The sequence below is a fragment of the Ursus americanus genome, chromosome 28 (genome assembly GCF_024610735.1).
Source record: "Ursus americanus isolate L20-20 chromosome 28, mUrsAme1.1.p, whole genome shotgun sequence".
Classification (NCBI taxonomy): domain Eukaryota; kingdom Metazoa; phylum Chordata; class Mammalia; order Carnivora; family Ursidae; genus Ursus; species Ursus americanus.
The window spans coordinates 9,179,402-9,205,051 of record NC_142154.1 but is presented as its reverse complement, the minus strand read 5'-3'; the positions used below and the strand labels follow the sequence as shown (position 1 = coordinate 9,205,051).

At 42.3% G+C, this 25,650-nt stretch overlaps 1 protein-coding gene across 11 annotated transcripts in view; it reads left to right on the top strand.

Annotated features, from left to right (window-relative positions):
• AKAP13 (A-kinase anchoring protein 13) overlaps nt 1-25,650 on the top strand; it is a 323,926-nt gene that overhangs the window by 236,418 nt on the left and 61,858 nt on the right. For 6 of the 11 annotated variants that reach the window (XM_045813167.2, XM_045813168.2, XM_045813165.2 and 3 more), the window contains 6 exons: nt 6,850-7,220; nt 9,434-9,487; nt 12,665-12,730; nt 14,519-14,711; nt 17,771-17,879; nt 25,255-25,380. In XM_045813167.2, the coding sequence (XP_045669123.2) occupies nt 6,850-7,220; nt 9,434-9,487; nt 12,665-12,730; nt 14,519-14,711; nt 17,771-17,879; nt 25,255-25,380 (919 nt within the window). The remainder of the gene's footprint in view (nt 1-6,849; nt 7,221-9,433; nt 9,488-12,664; nt 12,731-14,518; nt 14,712-17,770; nt 17,880-25,254; nt 25,381-25,650) is intronic. The other 5 variants (XM_045813169.2, XM_045813171.2, XM_045813170.2 and 2 more) reach the window with 5 other exon arrangements.

The following is a 25,650-nucleotide window of genomic DNA, read 5'->3' as shown; positions in this document are numbered from 1 at the left end:
CCTCTCTCTGTACTTACATATTATCTGTCTAGTGCAACTCTTGGTTAAGAGAGCCAGTCGGGTATTTTCCCCCAACGTTTTATTGAGAAAATGCTGAAACAATCAGGGAGGTTGGAAGAGCTGTGCCGTGAATACCCACCACCTGGATTCTACCATTAACTTCCTACGCTTGCTTTGTCACACACCTGTGCATGTGTCCTTCCTTTTTCTACTCACCAGTCCATCTAATTTCTTTGATGCATTTTTAAACAAGTTACAGATAACAATCCACTTTTACCCCTGAATACTTAGAATTCAGTACGTGTTAATGGAGTTGTTTTTTTGTTTGTTATCAAATCTACACACAGTGAAATGCACAGTATGAAGGCTCTACCACTCAGTGACTTTTCCCTCAGCTTTACTGAGTTATACTTGACAAAAATTGTACGTATTTAAAGTGTACAAGAGGATTTTTTGATAGACATACATTGTGAAATGCTTACTACAGTCAGGCCAAAGTGTCTGTCACCTCACAGGATACCTTTTTGTGTGGGTGGTAAGAACACTTGTGTTTTACTTTCCTAGCAGATTTCAAGTATACAGTACGTTATTAGTAACCGTGGTCATCATGCTGTGCAGTAGGTCTTCAGATTTCTTTCATCTCCTAACTGAAAGCTCGTTCCTTTGACCAACATCTCCCTGTTTCTCCCACCCTCTGGGGAAGCCCTGTTCTACTCTCTGTTACTATGAGTTGCCATTTCTGGTTTCCATATAGAAGTGAGAGCATGTAAAAGTTGTCTTTGTCTGGCTTATTTCACTTAGCATGATGCCCTCAGGGTCCATCCATGTTGTTGCAAATGGCAGGATTTCCTTCTTTTTTTTTTTTTTTTTAACTCTGAGAAATATTGTCTTTACCTGTTCAGCTGTCCGTGAACACTTAAGACGTTTTCATGTCTTGGCTACTGTGAGTAATGCAGATACCTCTTCAAGACAGTGGCTTTATTTCCCTTCGATGTATATCTACAAGTGGGATATTGCTAGATTATTTAGAACAGTTCTAGTTTTAATTTTCTGAGGAACCTGCATACTATTTTTCCATAATAGCTTCACCTCAGCAACTTCTAACAAATTCATTCATCTTCATAACCCAAACCCCCCCACCCCCGTATGGGTCAGCCTACTGCCTTCACTTTGGGAAGTTTCCTTATGCCCCTTCTTGGTCTGTCTCCTCTTCAACCCCCAGGGGGCAACAACTGTTCTAATTTTTTTCCCATCACAGGTTAGTTCTCTTTATTTCAGAGCCTCATACAAATGGAATATAAATGTCATTATTTCTATTGGGCGGATGAGTGAAACTGATAGGTCATATGCTAGGTATAGGTTTCGTCTTTAAAAAATTGCCAGACCTTTTCCCAAAGTGGTTGTATCCTTTTACATTCTCACCAGCAACCTATGAGAGTTTTGGTTGCTCCGTGTTCTTACCGACACGTATAATTGTTTTGTTTCGTTGTCACTTCAGCATTTCTGGTGTGCATGCAGTAGTAGCTCATTATTGCTTTGATTTACATTCCCTTGACGACCAGCGAGAATGGTAAACACATCTTCATGTGTTTATTGGCCACTTGCATATCTTCCTTTGTGGAGTGTCTGTTCACGTTTCTTGCCCATTAAAAAAAAAAAAAAAAAAAACGGGATTGTTTGGCTTTCTGTTGTTGAGAAGGAGGAATTGTATATGGTATCCTGGATACCAGTCCTTCGCTAGATTTATGTTTTGCAAATACTTTCTTACAGTTCGTGGCTTCCCTCTTTGCTTTCATAAATGTGTTTTGATGGACCGAATGTTTATAATTTTGGTGAAGTATAATTCATCCGTTTTTTTGGCAGTTGCTACCTGTGTCCTGTCCTGTTCCTGATTTGTCTTCCCCCAGGCAAGATGTTTTCTTTTAGGACATTTAGAATTTTGGCTTTTACATGTAAGATGGAGTCCATCTTAATTTGTTAAAACATTTTTATCACAGGTCTGTCGTACATAATAATAGGACTGAGTCCTAGCTGTACTTAGAATCACCTGGAGAACTTTAAGAGGAAGAAAAAGAATCTGGCCCTTCCCCCAGGGCAGGTAAATTAGAATCTCATTATGTAGCCTCACTGGACCTCAGTTGTCTCGTGTATAAAAGGAGAATAAGAATATCTACTAAATCAAATATTAAAAGAACAGATTCGTCTAAATCACTTAGTGCAGAGCCTCCCATGTGGCGAGTGTGCAGTAAATACTCATTACTCACATTTATGGGGCAGCACTGCGTGTGTATCTAAGCAACAGTCATGGCTTCCTGAGCTTCAGATAGACAGCAGCATCACTTAATTCAGCCTCTCCTTAACTTTTACTTACATCATTGTTTTGTCATTTCAGTTTTCCTAGTTTATCTGACCTTAAATTAAGCAAAACAGTATCCTTGGGTCACTGCCCCTGGAGCCCGAGCTGCTCGGAAGGGGCTGGGAGGGGCTGGTGCTTGTGGAGAGTGGCCATGCACAAGCCTCTGTATTGCTCACTGGGCCCATTCTTCTTAAGCTTTCTCTTTGACTCCTAGAGATTTTTGTGAGCCTGATCACCATTTGCAGATTTTCAAGGCGGCATAAACTGTAAGGAAAGAGAAGCTGTTGGTAGAAATGAGAGTTTGTGTGTGTGTTTCCATCCTCTCGTATGCAGGAGGAAAACCAGTCAGGACAGCTGAAGGAGAGAAGGGCTTGTACGTCACTGTCAGGTCTAGACTCAGTCGTCTTTCTCCCGGTACACTCGCTTTCTCGCCGACAAGCACAACTTCCGACCACCCCTCCTCTCCTGTGTCTGCCTTTCTGCGTCTCTTTTCCTTCTCTGCCCTAACCCACTCCCAGTACTGCATCTTAAGGGAAAAGAAAAACAAAAAACTTGTCTTTAGCAGAGAATTGTGTTCTGGCCATCTGCTTTTAAGACTAAGGGAAGAAAAACTATATATATATATTTTTTTCTTAAACATACACGCGTATATATTTCTTAAATATATTAAATGACTTTCAGGAACATGGGCTATTACTCCTGATTGTCTGGTGGAATGGTGCCAAGGGATCAGTTTAACTAGTGCATTTGATTTACATGGAGTCAAAACAGGTTTTTAAAAATGTGCTAGTTAAGTTGATCCCATGGCACCTTTTCCCCAATCAGGACCAATATCCTAAGTCTTTGGAAATCATTTAATTAGACATTCTAAGAGAAAAGACCTCTCCAAAGAAAGACCAACACATAACTCAAAAACTGTTAAGAATGGCTTCATATATTAGGCATGGAACATTCTACTATGTGACAAAAGCCATAACTTTTCCCCCTTCTGATATAGAAATGGAAAAACAGCATCCCCAAACTGGTACTTTCTGTGAGGAGGGGGGAGAATGGTGGAAGTGTAACGGTTCTTGTATATCTTATTTGGCAGATATCCCTAAGAACTTAAGCACTAATAAGTTCAGGGACTGGAAAAGAATACTGGAAAATGCTTTAAAAACCCACTTGTTTGCTCTGTTCATGATTAAAATAGTATTTGTATTAAGGTCTAGCCTCTCTATATCTAAAGATCATCATTTTAGATAGACAAATTGAGAAAGTGGCTTGTCCATAGACAGATACCTAGCTATAGAAAGACTAGGACCATATTCTGGTTCAATATTTGGTTACACCCCTGACTGCTTTCTGTTCTGCCAGGGTAGCATAAAGACATGACGAAGCTGGGAAAATGTTTTGAGAACACATAAGCCTTGGGGAAAATTAATTTAGAGCCTTCTTTAGATTCAGTCCAGCATTAACAAAAAACCATTCGTCTCAATATTTAGAAATGAAGACTGATCTCAATTATTGTTTGTCCTATTTTTCCCTTTTTCAAGTAATAACCACAAGCTCATAATAGTGGAACGGTACAATAACAATACTCGAGCGTAAGAACATTATACAGTGTGAATTTCATTCTTATCAGGAGTACGAGGCTAAACAACTCATGCAGTTACTGTGAAAACTCCCTGGTTATTTAGTTTTTAGGGGTTTTGTTTCGTTTTGTGTATCAGAGTTAAAAGTACACGCTGAGACGTGCCCGAGCACACCCCAGGATCAACACTGTGTCGCGGATATATGCTAGACAGATTTTCCCTTCTTTAAAATGTGTACAAACGGGCCACCAGTAATTTTCCCGTCTTGTTTTAATGTCTTACAAAAGGGTGGATGCTTGTTGGTTAAGTCTCGGGTTAGTAAAGTACCAGAGAGATAGTAGGTAGTCTTTCACGGTAGTGTCCTTGCAAGGCCATTAGGTGCCAAACCAAAAAGAAGGACCTGTTCTGTCATCCACATGTCATTTCCCAATTGGGAAGCGCCAGCTTGTGAGAATATATGATAAATGGCTCAATGGAAACTTGAACTCATTTTCGTTTCCTTTGAAGCCTTGCTTGTGTGTTTGACAATAGGCCCATCACACATTTTGCTTTATCATGCCCCTTCTGTTTGTCCCTTAGTACTGTTCTGAGAATTAGAAGTTCAGCAGCTTGAGGGTGAGGATACAGTTTCCCAGGGCCACTGTCACCAATTACCACAGATTTGGTGGCATGAAGCAACAAGAATTTATTCTTTAGTTTTGGAGGCAGGAGGTCCTCCAGTCAGTGTATCAGAGGGGCTGCTTTCCCTCAGGAGGCTCTGAGGGGAGCGTCTCTTCCCTGCTCCTGTCCCAGCCTCTGCTGCTTGCCGGCACTCCTTGGCTGTCCCAGGGCTGTAGACCCATCACCCCAAGCTGCGCCTGCCTGTGTATCTTCCCGTGTCTCGTCTCTTCTCCTAAGGACACAACTCCTGTTGGATTTAGGGGCCACCCTACTGTTGTATAATCTCATCTTAACTAATTACATCTGCAAAGATCCAGTTTCCAAATAAGGCCACATTCTGAGAAGGACACGGTTTTGAAGAGGACACAGTGAGAAAGCCAGGACATCCTGATTGTATTTGTGACCATTTACAATGTTCCTCTCTCTGGAGAGCTGCCCACGATAGAACGCATTAGGATGCGCGGGTTAATCCTCACAAGTGGGTGATTTTATTTTAAAATAATACCTACCCTGTTGTAGAATCTACTTGGTTAAAGCACCGTTTTATTTTACAGTGTGGCCCAATGAAGGGAGCACAGGACCTCAACATCTTGTCCTTGCAGAGGCTTTTTTTTTTTTTTTTAAGTTTTTTAATTTATTCATTTAAGAAAGAGGGAGCTAGAGCACGAGCAGGGGGGTGGGGCAGAGGAAGAGGGAGAAGCAGGCTCCCCGCTGAGCCAGAAGCCAGATTGGGGCCCAATGACAGGGCTCGATGACACAGGGCTCAGCTCCATCCCAGGACCCTGGGATCATGACCTGGGCCAAGGCAAATGCTTAACCAACTGAGCCACCCAGGTCCCCCCGCAGGGTTTTTTTAAAGATGATGAGAGGAATGGAACAGGGCAGTTTAAGTTGAAGTCAGCCTGAATTCATGGCTTGCTTCCGCTGCTCACTGCCTGTGTACTGGGAGGGCCCAAGAGCTAGTCTGGGTCCTGGTGACCCCCCACATCTCCCTCTCAGTCTCATCCCTCACGCATCATTTCAAGAGCAATTAACCGAGGCAACCGGATGCCACAGAGTGAAAAAAAACTCCTATGAGCTGGCAGAGATTTAGCCCAAAAGTTGTAGAGAATGCTTTTGAAGTGTTAATGTAAACATTTGAAAATACACTCCGTCTAGAATAGGTCTTACTTCCTATTCCAAAGCTAAAAGGCTCATTAGTTCTCATAATTTTTAAAATCTTTCTCAAAGAACTATAAGTTTCTTCACTCTTAATTAAAACTTTGAGTAGACTGGCTAATTGAGAAAATACTGTGAAGAAGGAAAAATAAACCACAGAATGCCTTTCCCTAGTCCCTGCTTCTTCTCCTAGAAGACCACAATAAATACAAACCTGACAGTTCAGTGCCCAATTCTGAGAGTGTGATCATGCATCTTCTAGACACTTCTGCTCATCTTCTGGATAAAGTCATCTTTCGAGTGTCAGGATGCTTTTCTTTCCCTCACCTGTCAAATTATGTGCTCTGGTGTGTGTAGCCAACAGAGAATGTCAGGCTACTTGGGATCAAAACTGTTCTATTTCTCTTAGGCTCCCGAGGTTGGCCAGGGAAAGAACATCATCACGTACTCAAGACTCCATTGCCAGGACTGATTATTTTAAGTGTGATTTGGCTTGATGACACTGCCAGTCCCCAGTGAAATGAGAAAAAGGAATAGATTTCTTCCATGTAGGCATTCATGGCCAGAATGTGGGCGTTTGTGGCAGATTTTAGGTAGGGTCATAAGCTATTCTGCATGTTTCAAAAGGCCTCTTAAAACAATTACAGGCTTACTTTGGGAATATTAACTTCAGAGCAACATTATCGCAGCCCAGCAGACAGCCTTGTTTTTTAGTTAAAGCTTGGGGGGAAAATTAAACCTAATAGTATATGAATTTAGAGTTTTCATACAGAAACCTTGGATACATAAGGGTTCTCTTTCAGTTGGTGGTATTGGCCTGTGGAACTGACCTGAACCGAGTTAGATGTTTTTCCCCTGTAAGAAAGGAATGGTCTGTGTATCTCTAGTAAGAGGGTAGAGGGAGCACAGACCTAGACCATACCTTCATCGGGGACTGTTTAAATCCAGCTGTGACCGTGCTTTAAAAAAGGAAACACCTGTTTGATGCCCGTTGTAATCTTGCCCATCCTCCCCACTCTGCAGCCACTATGAAGCCACTCCTCGGTCGGGAACAGTGAGGCCTTGCCGTTTCCAACCATGCATGTTTTCTCTCCATGACAGCCTGAGGAAGAGCAGCTGGTCTGCGATACCACCGGATCCAGTTCTTCCACTGATGACACCGCTTCCTTGGATCGACATTCTTCTCATGGCAGTGATGTATCCCTCCCCCAGATTTCAAATTTGAACAGGTCCCGAGATCAGCAGTGTCTTGACGGCTTCTACAGCCATGGCGTGGGAGCTGAGGGTCGAGAGAGCGAGGGTGAAGCTGCCGGCTCAGGTGAGATGGAGGAGGAGGAGATGGACAGCATCACCGAGGTGCCCACGAACTGTTCTGTGCTGAGGAGCTCCATGCGCTCCCTGTCCCCTTTCCGGAGGCACAGCTGGGGTCCCGGGAAGAATGCGGCCAGCGATGCAGAAATGAACCAACGCAGGTGAGGTGGGCCCGGCGGGGCTGTTGGTTTCGTTTCTTGGTGTCTGCTTGCTTTCGATTCTGTGATTTGGTGTTATCGTGGTACAAGAATTTAGGAGACACCATGGGACAGAAGAAAGCAGATGGGCTTGGAATCTGGAAACCTGTGTTCAAACCCCAGCTCTATAACTCACTATGTAGATAAGCTTGGGCAAGTTGCTTGACTCCCTCTGGGCTTTAATTTTCTCATATGTAAAATACCTGTCTTTCCGAGTATTTGTAATAATGAATATTGCAAGTGAAATAGGTCTGTTATGTGGTGGGTATTTAAGAAACGCTAACAGTCATTCAGGCCAGATCTGTTAATAAAATTCATAGATTACAAACTTGTGGAGGGAATAGTGCTCTCTTAATTTTGAATTAAAAACTAAACATGAAATCTTAGTCTCAACACCAACTGTTTTCAAAGTGCTTCCCAGAAATTGCAGTCCGTTTCTAATGCAGAAAGTTTGGGCGGAGTCTGAATGATTATTTAATCTGTAAGAGAGCACAGGAATCATTCAGTATCATTGAATGGTTGGTATCTCTCCCCGTACCCTCCAGTCTTTGGGGCCGTGCGTGCGTGTGGCCCCATGTCAGACCTTCCTTTCGGAAGCAGGCTGTCAGAAGGTAGTTTGGAGTTGGCCTCTGACCATAGGCTGCTTCCAGGAATTTAAGTTGACGGTTTTAGCTCAAACAACCCAGTGCCATGATGCCTGCTGTATGTACAAAGTTGTGCTTAGTCCACAGCTACTTTCTAGACGAGGAAAAGCAGCCGAGGGAGCAGGCTGACGGTTGTGTGAACACAGGTGATGTGACAGACTCACCTGGAGCAGTTATGCCTTTTTTTCTTTCAATTCCCTGACCTCCTTACAACGCGGCTCAGATTTCATAGCTGTAGGTACGTGGAATCTGATGGCACTCGCTCGTTTATTCTTTTATTTGGCCCACATATGTGGAGCACCCGCCACATGCCGGGCATTTGTAGGTTCTAGAGACACAGGTGAATGAGCCAGAGTGCCCACCTTCGTGGAGCTCACAGCGATACCTTACACTTTGCCCGTGTGCTGTGCTTCTCAGACTCGTTTCATAACAAACTGTCCCCTGTGCTTGTCCAGTCCTCTCCCTGAGTCAGGTGGCCCTGTGTGTTTGCAGAGGAGACAGGTGCAGATCGTTGATATCACTTACCCTAACCAGCTCAGTAGTAACTAGGTTTCTGGTCTCCTAGTTAAGGGCTTTTTCTGTGATTCCATATTATTCTGTGGTAGAGTTCAGGATGCTACCCTTAAAAACAAGCAGTTGCTTTATCTGCTGGGTAGTTTTTATGAACATTTGAAAGCATGGATTATATAAAAAGCAGTTTCTAAAAGCTTTCCTTCCCAGCTTTATTCATGCTGTACTTTTTTTAAAAAGCATTACCACCAGCTAAAAAATAAATAAGGACATGGGGAATTATCCCTGTAGCTGGAATTCTCTTCCTGAAGCAAAAGGAGCCTCTCAACGTACTGTCAGAGATGCTCACGGCATCAAGACACGAGGGTTTGTTTTAAATGCAGTCCGTTTTTCTTAAAACCTGCTGTGGATCCTTTTGCTGTGACTTTGATTTCACAGCTGGCTGTGACTGTGGATCGTGTAGCTCCGATGAGGAAATTAAAGCTCAGACGGAATGACTTGCCCCAGATTACATGGTGCTCGAGAGACTGAACTAAGACTAGAACCCAGTCACTTAATTATTCATATTTGCAACCTGTATAATGTCATAGCATCTCCTGTTTGAGCCCAGCATTGATAGTCCCCAGTGCCTCTGGAGATGATGGAAGGACTTGAATTACTTTGATGCTTATAGTATTATCTGCACATAGTATCACCTGAATTTTAAAGTCTTAAAACCCTTTTAAAGCTTTGAATGGCCTTTTAAAAATCCTTTTAATTGTATAATTTAATAAACCTCATTCCTTGTCAGCTGGTTAACTCTTCGGAGCAAGGAGGGAGCAGAGTCACCCTCCCCAGAAATTGTCAGGCTGTCAGGCCTTTGTGGTTTGATTGTTTCTTACTCCACATTCTCTCATTCCCTGCCCTCCTGTACTGTTCTCTGAGTGGCTTGTGTCTCTCCCCCTCGTGATGTCTGTATGCCTCATGCGTTTGTGTCCATTTTGTTTCACCTCGACACTGACCTCTTCCACCATTCATTTTCAGTTCATTGCGAGTTCTTGGGGATGTTGTCAGGAGACCTCCCATTCATAGGAGAAGGTACAGAGTTCACTAACTTGATGGACTAACTGTGTTGCCTCCGAGCTTCTACTAACAAGCATCTCATTTTGCTTGATCCATGATTAAACTGTCTTTTAAAATAATGTCACGTCTGCTTCAGGCAAATAAAGTATAGGTATTTATTAGTTGCTGATGTCCATTTGCGTATGAAATGGTTTTGTGAGTCTGAAATTTTTTCCTATTCTATTTTTATCTTCAAAGGAAATTTTTTTTAGTGTTTTTTCCATCTCATACTTACTGATATTCAGATCACTCTGATAATAGGGTCTCCCCAACTATCCCTAGGAGAATTCAAAGACATGTCGACTGTGCATGTCTAATGGACCCTGGAGAGTGATTTTTCTTCCCCCTCCCAACCCTTCCAAGAAGGGGAAAGAACCAAAAAAAAATTGTGTGCTGGCACACAGGCCCAAACACATTTTCGACACATTCCCTGACCATCTCCACTCCATTGTTGATGTAGTCATTTCTGAAAACAAGAAGCATCCGCTCATTTCCCAGTCTTCCAATTCCTTAATTATTTTTTGTCAAGTAACATTTTGAAGCTAACAATTAGTAATTTATAAGCTGAAAAGTCATTTCTAGTCAAAAAATGCCGATTCGCTTTTCAGATGCTGAGTTTTACTTTGTTCAGAAGTCGTCACTAGTGACCTTTCCTTCCATTGTTTGGGGGAAGCAATTTAGAAATCCAAAAACGATGGTGGAATTACACATAGCTTCTCATATTGGGAGACATTTGTAAAGAGGTATTTTCAATTCTGAGCTGAAGCTCTTCCTTGGGAAGCTGACAGGTAGTGGTCCTCCCCGCTTCATCTTTTTCTAGTGGGTACGTCCTTGAATTCCAGATTTCAGGCACAAAATTGAGTTCAAATACAAATACCCTCGTGAATCTCAGGTGACCGTGACTCAATTGAGTTGTTCTCCCAGGGGGACAGGTTGTTAAATGCCCTTTTCAGTAAGAGTGTCTGAACCCTTTAGAGGTCTAGTTGGCTGTCCGCTAAAGCCCTTCACTGTGAACTTATTAAAAGCACGCACGTGTTGACAGTGGAAGATGACGGGCTGCTGGACGCCATCCCAGCGAGCGCATAGGTAAAGTGTCACAACAGCACGAGACACCGTTTCACCCATAGTCATTTTTCTGCAGGAAGAACGTGAAGTATAATTTAAAATTCTATAGGAAGCCTTAGCTAGTAAAGTTCAAACATTCCCACAAGTGTTGTTAAAAGGTAGAGAGCAGGATATTTGGAGGGTTTTTGTTTTTTGTTTTTTTTGAAGAATGTAGAGTTTTTTAAATCTCAGAATAAGGCAGAGAACCATTAAATGTTACCCCACTGATTGAGGAATTGAGGAAATTGAGGATGCTCTGAAAAACACTCTCATGATAGGAGTTCTCTGCTAGGAGGAAGGGCAGGTCTGCTGCCACTGAAGGACCAGCTGCAGCTTCCTCCCTGAAGCCTTAGGACCCCTGTTATGTCCTCCTCCTGTCTCCCTGTCGCTGTCCATTCTCTTCATCCTAAATGTCACCCTGCTCTCTCACATCATTATCATTTCCTGAGAGGAAAGGGATGTTTAAATCTGTAGAAGGAGAATATTTTGGAATGATAATTTGGTAGTACATACTCGGTTGCTGATTTACCATGTTGTGTTTTTAATAAGTTGATTTTTTAAAAAATTTTATTAACACTTTGGAGACTCAAAATGAAGTTAATCATTTCAGAGACTGGACTTCATCTTAGTCTCGTGTGTGTTTGTAAATTATATCAAGGCTTGCTTCCCTCGCACGAGCAAATTGTCCATCAGTCTGATTTTGCTTATCAGACTAGAGATGTGTCTTAGATGCTGATTTTTCCTTTTTCCTTCTGCCCTTGTGAGCTTTGTACTATTAATTTAACCTGATTTTAAGTGTTTTACTATTTAAATTATTTTTAAATGCTATGATTTTAAAGATTTACTTTTAGTAGGTTCCTAGGGGTAGTTGTTCTATTTGTTCTCCCACCACCTTCCTTGTATCTGTTCCTTTGCCAGAAACCCCCACTTATCAAAGCAAAGGTATTAAGTGTTTTCAAGGTATTCAGGGGGTTTTTGGTGTCTGTACCTCTTCCCATTTGCAAGATTCCCGAGGGAGCTGGAGGGGATGTTACTGTTATTCCCCCTTCTGAAAATAAAAACACGTCACTTAGAATTTTAAGGCCCCAAACAGTAGCAGTGTATTTTTAAACTAATTTTTGATTTGTCAGTCAAAAATCCTGACCTACTGATTCAGTTCCCTTTACAGAGTACCTGATATTTTGAATTGGTTATTTTTTTAGCTGGTTATATTTACATGGTATTTCCAACCCTAGATTTTCTGTCCCTCCCACTTGAGAGTAAATATGAGGGCGAGATAAAGTTAGATGATCAAATGGAGTTGTTTTGTTTTTTTAATGTTATGGGGAAAGTGGATGCAAACCTAAAATTAAGACACATTTCTAACTCAGTACCATAGAATTCCTTTTCTTTTGAAAAAAAATACATGCCTTCATTATCTTTAAAATACGAGGAAATGTGACCATTGTGACGTGGGGCATCTTCATTGCAAGAGCTTAGTGAGTAGGGTTTAAAGATGGGTGTGAGTGTTGATAGGCTGTCCTTATTAGGGAAGACTCAGGAGGTGTCTGGCTTAGATGGACCCTTACTGAAAACATGAAGAAAATTGATGATCCGGTGAGCCTACCCCAGTGCAATTTGTCATTGTCCCTTTTAGTCAAGGGGGAGTTTAGTGTAGTTAAGGATTCTCACTGTGGCCACGGAGGTCTGAGAGTGGCGTGGTGGAGCGTACGGAGAGATTGTCCCCAGTAGTGGGGACACCTCTGGAGAACACCTGAGGAGGGAGCTGTGGGTAGAGTGGGCTCTTCATCCAGAGTTGTTACCTTCTAACGAACTGACATAGACATTTCCAGCACATGGTCTAGATGGATGTTAGTAGAGCAGTTTTAAGTTTCTGTGGTTTTTGTTCTAGCCTTTTTCTAAATTCTAAATGTTACGTTCCTTATTGTTTGATGATCAAATAAATCCATCTGTCTGTAACTATGGCTTTTCTTTTCAAACCCAGTAACCCCGTCCCTGTTTCCTCTTTTCTCCCTCCATTTCTGTTTCTGCCTTTGATGTCATCCCCAGTATGAGCTGGTGTCCCTCTGGTGTGCAATACTCTGCTACCCTGAGTGCTGACTTTAATTACAGAAGGTATGGTATTGCTACGTGTCCAGCCACCAAAGGGGGAATCGTAAAATACGGCACCTGGGCTTTTGGCTGGGGGCTTGCTTCTGTGTGGCTAGAATGCATATGGCGGCCGCTTTGTCTGTGAGCACAGTGTTGAGTTGCCTCTGCTAGGGCATCACTAATCCATTTGAAGGGGTACAGACTAGGCGGATGGTGTGCTGTGATGCATCCTGTTTGTCTCGAGTGGCTGTAGATTTGGTGTTTTCCTCACAGACTGGCATCTCTGGTATGGAAGACCACTTCTCTATCTGCTTTTGGTCTGTCCTGATTCCCAGAACCTGAGGCAAACAATGACAGAAGCAAGGCAGCTAAGAGGATGCACTTATTTCCATTATGTTTCCAAACCCCCCAATCTCTTTAGATTCCAAATTCACAGATTCCTCAATGTTTCATATTCTTCTGTCCACTAAGCAGCCACATTTAATTACTAAAACATTTTCAGGATTAAGTTTTGTGGGTAATGATAGACTGGTTTTCTCAGGCTTTACAAACAGTTCACAATAGAAAACATAATTTCTTCCTTCACTTAGCCTGTCTCTTTATCCCTGGTATTGCACATTAGTTTCACAGAGACACATATACTTAATCATGATTTCTATTGTCATATTGAAACAAGAAAAACAAAATCCATTGTTCAAATTACCCACTAGAGAAAAATAGAAGCATATGGTTTCAGTTCATAATAAGTAATTTATGAAATACAAAAAGCAAATAACAAGCTCTCTGGACTGGCATACGTGAATTACTTGTAGAGTTGATTGTACAGTTTGAGCAGAGATAACTAGCTTCAGGATGCCTTCAAATGCCTTTCCAGCTGCTTGTAACTGAGAACATGGTCGGCTACAGCTCTCTTTTGCTCTCTTGCTTATTGGAAAGAAGTTTCCACTGCAGCTGTAACAGATGTGGATTATTCTGAGGCGGATAGATAGCTAACTGCTCTCTCTAGTCTCTTGCTCACAAAAAAAACATGCTTTTTTCACTCTGCAGACCACAAAATCATTATTCCAGGGATCCCCTCCCCTAAATTTACCCCCTTTTTTGGTCAGTATCAAAACAAAAAAAAAAAATTAAAACTCTTAGACGTAGCAGCTTTTCAGCATTTGTTCTTTAAGGTGGCCCCATACACCTGTCTGTGACTCTCAGTTCTCGGGGAAACCTGTTGGGCAGTTGTTCACAGGTGCTACTGCTCATACGTAACACTCAGGTCTCTGGGGTGAACACACCTGTGAAATAGTACAGGTCAGCTAGACGGTATTGAATATGAAGTTGTAACGGTCCACTTCATGGACACAAGGGCAAGTCTCGGTCTCCCTGTTTGTCTTCTGAAAGTGACTTTCACCCGTTTTTTTCTGTGCCGTTTACTTCTTTGGCATTAGTCTAGTTAAACTTTGGCAAAGATTAATTACATCAGGTCAAGGAAAAACACACATAAATAAAAGATGAATAAGATAAAATGGTCTATCCACATGGTAGATTGAAAAAAAGTCTTGAGAAAATGGCCTTAGATGGTCACCATTTGAATAAGTTGAATGAGGTAAGAAAGTCTAAGTGCAGTATTCTTTCTCAGCATACCAACACCTGTTGGGGGGAAAGGTAGGCGGCACTCATTTGTGCCATGCCCTTGTCAATAGCTTTGCTAGGTGACATAGAAATAATATACGAGCAGGGAGATAGACCCGAAGCAATTTCATACCTTCCTTCCTTTCTGAGACTCGGAAATAGAATGAATTAACTCCTTTGCTCTGTGTTCAGTTTCAGCCTAGAAGGCTTGACAGGAGGACCTGGTGTCGGAAACAAGCCATCTTCATCTCTAGATGTAAACTCTATAAACACCAAAGAGCTCAGGCACCCTTTCAGTGGTGAAGAAAGGGGTGACTCTTTGATGTCGCTTTCAGAAGAGGATCTGGAATCAGGCCAGAGAGAACATAGGATGCTTGATCAGCAGGTAAGGCTGAAGTGGGTAAAGCTGCTAATTTGGAAAAACTCACTTTACTTCCCTGCATGTGTCCTCACGTTAGGAACAAAGAAAAGCGAGACTTAGGTTAATATAAGGCTAGTGGCTGTGATTACTTACCCATTATATAATATACTCAATCTAGCACAAACCAAGCTTTTAGCACTTAATACTAATTCAGGAATACCATTAATCTGCATTGATTTAAATATTCCCTCAAAGCAAACTTTTCTAAACTAGGAAAGTCCCCAGGATATTAAATTGAGTTTTTCCTTCTTATCTGAGGACTTCTTTTATCATCCCGATAGTAAAATGAGTTTTGAAGTATGTTACATAACATTGTTAAATTTCCTAATTTTTCAAAAACATATCCCTTCCTGCAGGGAAAAAAAAAATTGTCTTCTCACATTGCCTAGGAAATGCCTATTTCTTCTCTCTGTTTCCCGTCACTGTCAGAATTTTTCAGAGAGCATCGGCGCTCCCTCCCCACCTGATGCTCTCTTCACGCCTGCCACTGGCACTCACTTAGAACTCCCTCTTGGAGGGCCTGGCCTTCCTCGCAGCCAGTCAGGTGACTTTCCCAGTGTTCACCCTCGCAGGCCCTTCCCTCCGTCACTCACCAGCCACCAGCGGGGATGGGTCCTCGGGGAGTTTGCCTGGAGAACTGGAATTGTATGCTTTTAGAGCGTCCCACCCTGCTCCGGGTCCTTTATGCCCCTCCTGGGCCAAGGGAACTTTGGATTGCTTCCTAGGAGGATTCTTTGATACACGGGCAGATGAAACGTTTCTAATTAAACAGACAACAAAGTTAAACACCTGTCTTTGAATAGGGGACTGGAGTTTTAGGTAGAAATAGAATGAAACATTCTAATTAAACCAACAAAAATGTTAAACAGCCTGTTCTTTGAGTAGGTGACTAGGGTTTTATGTAGGCATTTAATGCTTAGTTGTACCCCACTAGACAGCAGTGATATGACCAAATAGAAATTGGACACTGGGGGATTACCTCAATAATGAATGTATAACTTATGTGAAGACCCAAGAGAATTTCGGCTGGACAAAAATCCAGTTGAAGGCCCAAAGGAATTTTGCCACTTTATCCCCTTCCCCCACCACCCATGTCTTCTGGGCCTGATACTTTAGAAAAAGGTAAGGAAAATAACAAGAAGATGGAGAAGGAGGGTGCCTGGCTGACTCAGTCAGTGGAGCACGTGACTCTTGATCTCGAGGTTGTGAGTTCAAGCCCCACGCTGGGTGCTGAGAAATTAAAAACAATAATAATAAATAAATTTTTTAAAAAGAATATGGAGAATATGTTTATTGAGGCAAATGATTTAAATTTATTCAACCTAATGGTAACAGAAAAAGGGAGTGACAAATAGAAACAATTCTTTTGTAACTTGCCGGGAGCATCTTTGGTAAGTGGAGAGTCAGGAGTAACCGCATTTCGTGTCTAGCATCCTTTGGAAGTCCGTTGTAAGACCAGACGAAATACCAAAATTGTGGGTTTGTGAACAGAATCCCAGACTTAGAGCCAGTCTGTCCCTTCGGATTCCGCATAAGCCCTTGTTTGTGAGAACCTCACGCGTATTTGAAGTGACTTGCCTAAGGCCTCGTAACTGGCCATCAGCTGGACAGCATTAATCTCAGAATTCTTGCCTGTTAGTCTCACTGCTTTTTTCCACATTTTTGAAGTAGGAGAGTTTTAATGAGGAAATGGGAACATTTTAATTTTCTTAATATTGTTTATGTAAAACCTTTTCTGAAACTCCTATTTCTAGGAATTGGACAGAGGACCCTGTCTGTTAGTAAGTGACATCAGTTACCACTGAAGTCTTTCTAAAATGGTTTTTCTGGTTTAGTCTTTCTAGATGAAGTTGCTGACATTTTCGTGCTTTCCTGTGCTAATTTATTAGCCTTCCTGGAACTCTCTGCTCACCCACAGTTTTTGTCTTGTGTGCAACCTCAGAGTGGGTATTTGAGCTGCTGGTGTCTGTGATCTGGACGAGTCGCCGGCAGCCAGCTTCCTGCTGAAGGTCCCTCTGCCCTTCACTGAGGTCATTTTTCAGACCCCACAGTTGTATTTCAAACATAGCAGCTGTTGGCCTCAGACTCCATGGTTACACATGGAACAAGCTTTAAATAATCAGAAGTCTTTGGCGCTCTTGAGTTGAATTCATGGTAGTAGCAGGTTTTCACTGCTTCCCTTTGAGCATGTGCAGACTTTAGCCTACTGTGAAGGGGGGGGATTCATGACCATTAAAGTTAGTTAACAGTTGGCAGTGGCTCTCTCAGAACTGAAGGAGAGGGAGCCCCTCAGCACCAGAAGTGGGCTGGTAAACAGGGTGGGCTATCCTTCTCGGGGTCTTAGTACAGGGGCTTCTGCAGCTGGTTGCATTACGTGGCCTCCAAGCAGCTATGAATTTACTGAGGGAGGGAAATTACCAGGTTTCAGCCCCCTCTTGTTCGTGTAGAAGCCGTCTAATCTTAGAAGAGGAAATGAAAGAGATGAGGCTTCTGCCCAGATGCATGGCTGCCTTGCTCTTGATCTTAGGACACCTTTTACTTGCCTCTCCACCTCGTTAAAATCAGAGAAATCGTATACTACTGATACCTACGATATCTCTAGAAAGGATATTTAGAATTTCGGAGAGCAAGAGCTACTGTGTGTAGTTTGGTATTTCCAGTGAAGTTACTGTTATCTGATTATGCATCAGCCGATGTTTATTGAACGTACTGAGTGTCAAACATCGTTAGGTATTAGGAGGGGTATGAAACCACTGTACAGGATGGCGCCTCTCGTTATTCCCATCTTACAGATAAGAAAACAAAGGTTCATGAAAGCTGAGTAACTCCTCTGAGGTTGAGCAGCTGTGAGGTAGCAGGAGCAGACTTGAATCCAGTGTGTGACTGCAGAGCCTGCGCTGTTACCCTCCGTGTCCTCCCTTCTGTTCCTAGGTTGGGCTGGAACGTACAGTTTTGTGCTTTTCTAGAAATAAGAGCATGTACTTAGAACCTGTTCTTTTTTTTTTTTTTTTAATATTTCACAGACATGTCACAGATCTAAACAACAGGGATTCAATTACTGTACATCAGCCATTTCTTCTCCGCTAACAAAATCCATCTCATTAATGACAATCAGCCATCCTGGGTTGGACCGTAAGTATATTACATTTTTTTTAATTAAGTATATTTTAAACACTTTCTCTGTCATTTTTCTCACTTTAAGACACTGTAACATTACCTTCCAAAATTTGCCTCTTCTTCCAAATGGCTCATTTAAACAAAAAAGGTGACAGACAGTTCAGTTTTGGGAACTTCCTCCTGTTGCCACTTAAAAATCTCTTTAATCCATTAAATGCTTTATAGTCGTGGGCCTAAACCTGACACAGATTTCTTTAAAGTTTTTTTTTTTGAAGTAATTTCAGACTTTAAAAATTGTCACAACAACAGTACAAAGAATTACCATATATTTGGGGATTTAGAGTCCCCACATGTTATAACCATAACCTGGAGTCCCCCAAGTGTTTTATATACACACACACACACACTATATAATGATCTATATTATTATATATTATTATTATGTATATTATATATTATATAAAAGTGTCATAATTTTTTATCACTCTCTCTTCCTCTATCACTTCCTTTAAAGTGTTTTTCTGAAACACTGGAGAATACATTACAAACACAATGCGGTTATGTCTGAAAGATATTCTGTTCTATTACCATAGTACAATTACCCAAATTTTATCCAGCATTAGCTTCCTGAGCTCTTCAAAAACATCAAGCTCATGAAGGACAAAGACAGAGATACATTTTTAGTTGGTCAAGCACGTGCCAAAAGGATTACATCTGCAAATGATGAATGGAGCTATACACAGGTTTCAGACCCATCATCTGGGGATATTAGGTAGATGTCTGGCATCCATAAGCACAGAGCCTTTGCAAATAAAAGATGTTCAGAAACATATTTGAATTGGATCTAAATGTTTCCCATGGAAAGGCAGCTTGTTCTTTGAGAAGCCCCACCTTTTTGTTTTATTTTTAAAATCTTGGTTTTTTTTTTTCCATGAGTAAGTTACAGTTTGAGATCATGATGTAAAGATTTAACTACTCATCCAGGAGAGAGTGATCTGTTAGTTGCTGAAAGACCGTGTATTCAGGAGGCTGAGGCAGAGGGAATAAATAAACTCTACGGTGTTTCTGGTGCGTGTTCAGTGTCCCCTGATACAACTCATATTAAAAGACTTGGGGACAGAAGCAGCTGCCCTGCATTAGGGAGATGTTCTGTCTCATGACTTACTGCAGGCCTCATCTTTTTAATTTCCACAGTAGAATTAAGACATGATAGATAACTATCAACCTTGCCCTCGTTTTCCTGATCAGTACTTCAGATCTGGCCTGGTTGGTGTGCCTACTAATGACGTCTTCTCAAAGATGCGGACGTGACTCTGCAGAACTATGACTGGGATAGCTTTTCCTGGTTTTGTTTGGGCTAGAGGTTGTGCTGGACTCGAATGAAAATCATTATAACGAAATAGTTAATGTTGGATTTGATGAGCCTGGGGTGCTGCTAGAGCTCAGTAGCCAAAGACAGGAAAGCACCCCTAAGTGAGGCACCTCAGCTCTGCGTAGCCTCCTTCCATGACTAGCGAGCATGCTGTCATGGTGGAGAGTCTACTCCCATAGCAACAGATACCCAACACCAACAGAGTGTGTCCCACGGAGGGATCTTTTTCCTATGTTTTGTGATACACTCTCTTGCCTCGTGCATGAAACACTTCATTAATTTTTCCTCCAAAAAGCAAGATGGTTTTTAACTGTTCTCAGTTGCTAGCCAAACACTATAAATAATGGGGCTAACTCCCAGAAAACACTGTCCTAGAGTGCCAGGAGTTTTCGCACATGGAGCTTTTCCTCCTGTTGCTGGGAAATTTTCTGCTCCACTCACTGAGGGGACTGAAATGAGTTAGCAGGCTGGTGTCAAGAGTAGAGCTCTAAGCAAGTGTTTAATCCTTTGGTCAGAAGACGGTACCCTCATTCTAACTTGTACATTTCATGCACATTTGAATGATTGAGTTGTAAATTAGTTAGCTAGCCCTACAGTTTCCCTGAGTTAGCATACGCTGTAATTGGAGGATTAATCAACTCTAATGACACTGTTTCTCCTTAGTCCTTCCTCATATACAATTAAACTAATTTTCCCAACTGTATTTTTTTTTCTGCTCTAGAAACATAAATTTTTTCACAAATGTAAAACTTCTGACAGTTGAACAGAAGACTAAACCTTGTGTCCTGTGTGCTGTGCCTTTAAGCCTCAGGGTCACTGGACAGTTCTCGATTTGCCACAGACTCAAATTTTCCAATTCACTTAAATACTCTGCATGATTCATCTCTGGTCATGGTCTTCCTAGCTGAAAGGTTCATAATTAACATCTACACAGTGATTTTAAAGCCTAAAGCATTCAGTACGCTTAAAATGTTTTAGCTAATGTTTTATTGTAAGCACACATTTGGTGGCTGTGTGACCTTGGGCCAGATAGTGAAATTCTTTATGTCAGTTACTTGATTAAACGGGGGTAATAATGTGATAAGGCTTAAATGTGCATTTACATAAAGTGCTTAGCATATTTCCTGGCTTATAATAAGCAGTTGTTACTGTTATGGAGTGAGTTCCCAGTGCCTACAACAGTGCCAGATTCTGTCTCTGACCAGAGTGTAAACGTTAAAGAAACGAGAACGCCATCCATCCCTCATGGTCTTTAAGTGGCTGTGTCTTATGAGTATGCTGGTCTAGGAACAAAGTACTTTCTAAGCTCCACCTTCTTTCACTACTTCCAGCTTCTACCTGCGCTGTGTCTTCTTCCTTCAAAGAAATTAGCTGCTTCTACCACAGCCTTGCACAGCTGTTAACATTTGGGCATTTCTAAAAATGTATGTCTTCTGAGCCTGTTGTCTGGAATGTCCTATTGGGTCATTTTCTAGAAGAGGAAAACAGAGAAACTCAACATTATTTCTAAGCTGGGATCATTTTCTGATATCCATTGATACAGAGGAAAATATTGAGTAAAGGTGATGACTGATGGATCTCTGTGTCATTTTCTGGGGTGGAAAGTTGACAGGCGACAGCTTACTTGGGAACCACAATGGGTGGGGAAGCTGTCCTTACTCATCTCTTGGCTATGCTGTCTTGGGGGGAACATGATGAATGCATCTTGCCAGCTCATTTTTTAGGGAATGGGAAAAGCACCGAAGCTACCTGCATCTTGTGGGGAAATGCCGGGAGGATGGCCCTCAGAGAAACTGCTCCCAGAGATGTGTTTGGTCCCATTTCTCCTTCTTGCATCAGAGAGGATGGAGTGGAGGCTCCCGGGGATGTGTTTGGCCCCATTTCTCCTTCTTGCATGAGAGAGCATGGAGTGGAGACTCCCAGCTTGCCAGGAGACATAGTTGATTTCTTGATAGAACTTAAGAATAAACTTCATTTTTGCATATACAGAATAATTCCATTATTACAGGTGATTGCTTTATAAGAGTATATTTTAAGATATCTCATTGCTTATACTCAGAAGATGCTTACAAACAGTAGAGAAAATGCTTGGTTGATTGTATCCCCAGAAGAGCCCTAAACAGGTTAGTGGTGGCGAAGTTAAAAGGAGCATTGTACCCATTAGATAGATTTTTTTAACTCAGAGGCTTTTAATGAGAAATCATTTTCCCTTCATTTTTCAGGGTGTGTTATCACAAAGAACATATATGTTCCATACATGTTGAGGATACTCCTTAGATATTCGTACAAATAGGTTTTTCCTTATGATTCATGAAATTGTGACAAAAGAGGATACTCAGGTTTTGTGTAATAAAAGAGCTCATTTTCATTTCCAGAATTTGTTTCGCATTTGGAAATAACTTTAGAAAGCACATGAAGAAGGTACCTTTCTTGTTGTACTGGGCGGTCACTGCTAAAAAAGCCAGTGTACGTGTATTCGTGCCAGCAGCTGTCTGATCCCTGTTAGTGCCGTAGCTGCAGACAGCAGTCTCAGATCATTTCGTGTTTCTGCGGGGTATTCGGTTGGTGTAGGGCTTTTTCATTTCATTTAGGACAGCAAGCTTTCAGAAAGCCTGACAGAGGGAAATTCATGTATTACTTTATTTATTCAGTAAGCATTTGCATTACTCTTTGCCAGGCACCAGGCTCGGCAGTGGTAGGAGAGGGATGAGCTTAGAGGTATGGTTTCTTTCCTCACCGCATTCACGCAGACAAGAGAACAGGTGCATGTAATAGGGAAGTGATAAATGCAGCAAGTGAAAGAAACATGGGGCTTTTCAGGAGCATCCGACAGAGACGGCTTACGGGGGAGAAGTACCTCAAAGTTGAGACCAGCAGGAGACCGGGAACTCGGTAGGCGAGTTAGTGAGGGTGAGCCGCAGAGGTATCACGGTTCCGTTCCAAACCACCGAAATGAAGCAGATATCACAGTAAAGCAAGTCAGGTGAAATATTAGGTTTCCCAGCGCGTATAAAAGTTACGTTTACACTATGCTATAGTCACATGTGCAATAACGTGATGTCTTAAAGAGCGCACATACCTAAATTAAAAAATACCTTATTGCTAAAAAAATGCTAACATCACCTGAGCATTCAGTGAGTTGTAATCTTTTTGCTGGTAGAGGGTCTTGCTTCCACATTGGTGGCTGTGGAAGGTTGGGGTGGCCGTGGCAATTTCTCAAAATAGGACAGCAGTGAAGTTTGCCACGTAGATTGATTCTTCCTATCATGAACGATTTCTCTAGCATGCGATGCTATCTGATAGCATCTTACCCACAGTAGAACTTCTTTCAAAATTGAAGTCTGTCCTCTCAAAACCTGCTGCTGTTCTATCAATTAAGTTTGTGGGCTATTCTAAACTCTTTGTTGTCATTCCAACAATCTTCATAGCATCTTCACCAGGAGTAAATTCCATCTCAAAATCCACTTTCTTTGCTCATCTATAAGAAACAACTCCTCATCTGCTAAGTTTTGTCATGAGATCACGGCAGTTCAGTCCCGTCTTCAGGTTCCATTCTAGTCCTAGTTCTCTTGCTGTTTCCACCACATCTGCAGTGACTTCTCCACTGATGTCATGAGCCCCTCACAGTCATCCATGAGGGCTGGAATCAACTTCTTCCAAACTCCTAGTCATGTTGATATTCTGACCTCTCCCACGAATTGCAAATGTTCTTACTGGCATCCAGAATGGTGAATCCTTTCCAGAAGGTTTTCAATTTACTTGCCCAGATCCATGAGAGGAATCACTGTCTATGGCAGCTGTAGCCTTATGAAATGTATTTCTTAATAAGACTTAAAAGTCAAAATGACTCCTTGATCCATGGGCTGCAGAATGGATGCTGTGTTAGCAGGCATGGAAAAAACATGGATCTCCTTGTCAATCTCGGTCGGAGCTCTAGGGTGACCAGGTGCATTGTCAATGAGCAGTACTGTTTTGAAAGGTATCTTTCTTTTTTTCCCGGATTAGTGGATCTCAAGAATGGGCTTACAGTATTCAGTAAAGCATGTTGTAAGTGGATGTGCTGTCGTCCAGGCTTTGTTGTTCCACTGACAGAGCACAGGCAGAGTAGATTCATCCTAGTTCTTAAAGGCTCCAGGATTTTCGGAATGGTAAATGAGCATTGGCTTCAACTGAAAGTCAGAAGCTGCATTAGCCTGTCCTCTGAGCCTTTGAAGCCAGACACTGACTTCTCCTCGCCAGCTATGAAGGTCGTAGATGGCATCTTCTGCTATACAGCTGTTTCATCTACACTGAAAACCTGTGGTTCAGTGGAGCCACCTTCGTGAATGATCTCAGCTCGATCTTCTGGAGAGCTCACGGCAGCTTCTGCATCAGCCCTTGCTGCTTCACCTTGCAGTGTGATGTTGTGGGGCTGGCTGCCTTCCTTAAACCTCCTGAACCAGCCTCTGCTAGCTTCACATCCCCTCCCTCCGCCTTCACAGAATTGAAGAGAGTGAGGGCCTTGCTCCGGATTAGGCTTTGGCTTAAGGGAAGGTTGTGACTGGTTTGATCTCTGATCCAAACCCTAAAACTTTCTCCATATCAGTAATAGATCTGTTAGCCTTTAGCATTCGTGTGTTCAGTGGAGTAGCACTTTGAACTTTCTTCAAGAACTTTTCCTTTGCCTTCACAACTTGGCTCTTTGACACGAGAAGCCTAGCTCTCAACCTGCCTCAGCTTCCACGTGCCTTAATCACTGTGCTTAATTATTTCAAGCTTTTGATTTAAAGTGAGAGACATGTGGCTCTTCCTTTCACTTGAACACTCAGAGGCCATTCATTGTAGGGTTGTTAATTAGCCTAATTTGAATATTTTTTCTAAGAATTGGGGAGGTCTGAGGCAGGGAGGTGGATAATGGCTGGTCCGTTCTCACTGAAGTTCACTGTCTTATATGGGCGTGGCGCGTAGCGTCCCAAAACAATTACATTAGATCACTGATCACCATAACAAAATAAAATAATAATGAAGAAGTTTGAAATATTGCAAGAATTATCAAGAATGCTTGTGGACACAAAGTGAGCAAATGCTGTTAGCAAAATGGCGCTGATAGGCTTGTTCTACATTGGGTCACCACAGACCTTCAATTTGTAAAAATTGCAATATCTGCAAAGTGCAGTTAAAGGCAGTGCCGTAAAATGAGGTGTGCCTGCATGTGGAAGGCAAGACCGGGGGATTTGGGTTTCTCGTCTGAGGACAGTTCAGTGATTAAGGTGATTAAGGTGATTGATTTAGACACTTTGGAGAGACCACACTGACGTCAGTGTTGGGGAGCAGAGGTGGCGGATCAGGAGAAGGCGAGAATTCTAGAATACAAAATCAGAAGAACTGGGTGAGGTGTGATAGAAGCCTTCAGGGGTGGTGCCCAGGTTTCTGTTCTGAGTAATTCTGTAGATGTTAGGTACCACTTACCAAACAAAGGCGTACAGGACGACGGGCAGGTCTGGAGGAAAAGAGGAGTCCACTTCCATGCTTGCTCAGTTCACGCAGCCTGTGGGACACCCTCCAGAGGTGAGCAGTGAGGTGAATGCATCTTGAGTCCAAAGGAGAGCCCTGGCTGAGGGCGGACAGGTGTGTCCATCGTATGTGGTGTGTACGCGAGGGAAGACAGCGAGTGAGGAGGCTTGGGATGAGGGGGAAGAGAGCTGAACACAGAATCCTGAGAAACACCACCACTCCAGATGTTCTCTCTCTGAAGGAAAAAACACCAGCTATAAATTATGACCATTAAAAACAATGGACTTCTTGTTGTCTTACTCTAGAAAGTAGGTGTTTGTTGGATGAATTTTTTAAGCCGTATTGGAATTCTACATATTCAGAAATAAAGATGAAAATTAAATAAATACGTTGTTGGCCTAGACAGGCTTTCCTGGATCGAAACAGGCTCGTGGCATGATTCTGTTGAGCCTGGTTTGAGGTGCCTTTGACTTTGTTCTGGAACAGTCTGCGTGCACTAACGTCTTCTGTGAACCCACTTCTCAGCCCAGCCGCGGATGCAGCCAGCAAGGCGGGTCTCCTTCTCCGTCCGCATCTCTCCACATCTCCTTAAGTCTAAAACCCTTTTTTCTCTTGGCTCTTCTTACTCCAGTGATGAGGAGGAGTCGCATAGTAAGTAAGCAACTTGGGTGTCCATGGCTGTTCTCCAGAGTCTGACCAGCTTAACTGAAATGCTGTCAGCTTAACTAAGAAATTGTCTGGGGACTCCTCCCTTGCATGCCATCGTTTCTAAGTCACTTGTCTTCATGCTTCGCTTTGAAAATTAATCTGGATGAAGCAGTTTTTGTCTTCTGTACACCACCTGCACTGTTGACCCGGTGGCCTGACTGCAGGGCACAGGGACGTGTTCCTGTCCCACCTTGTACCTGTGTGTACTGAGCA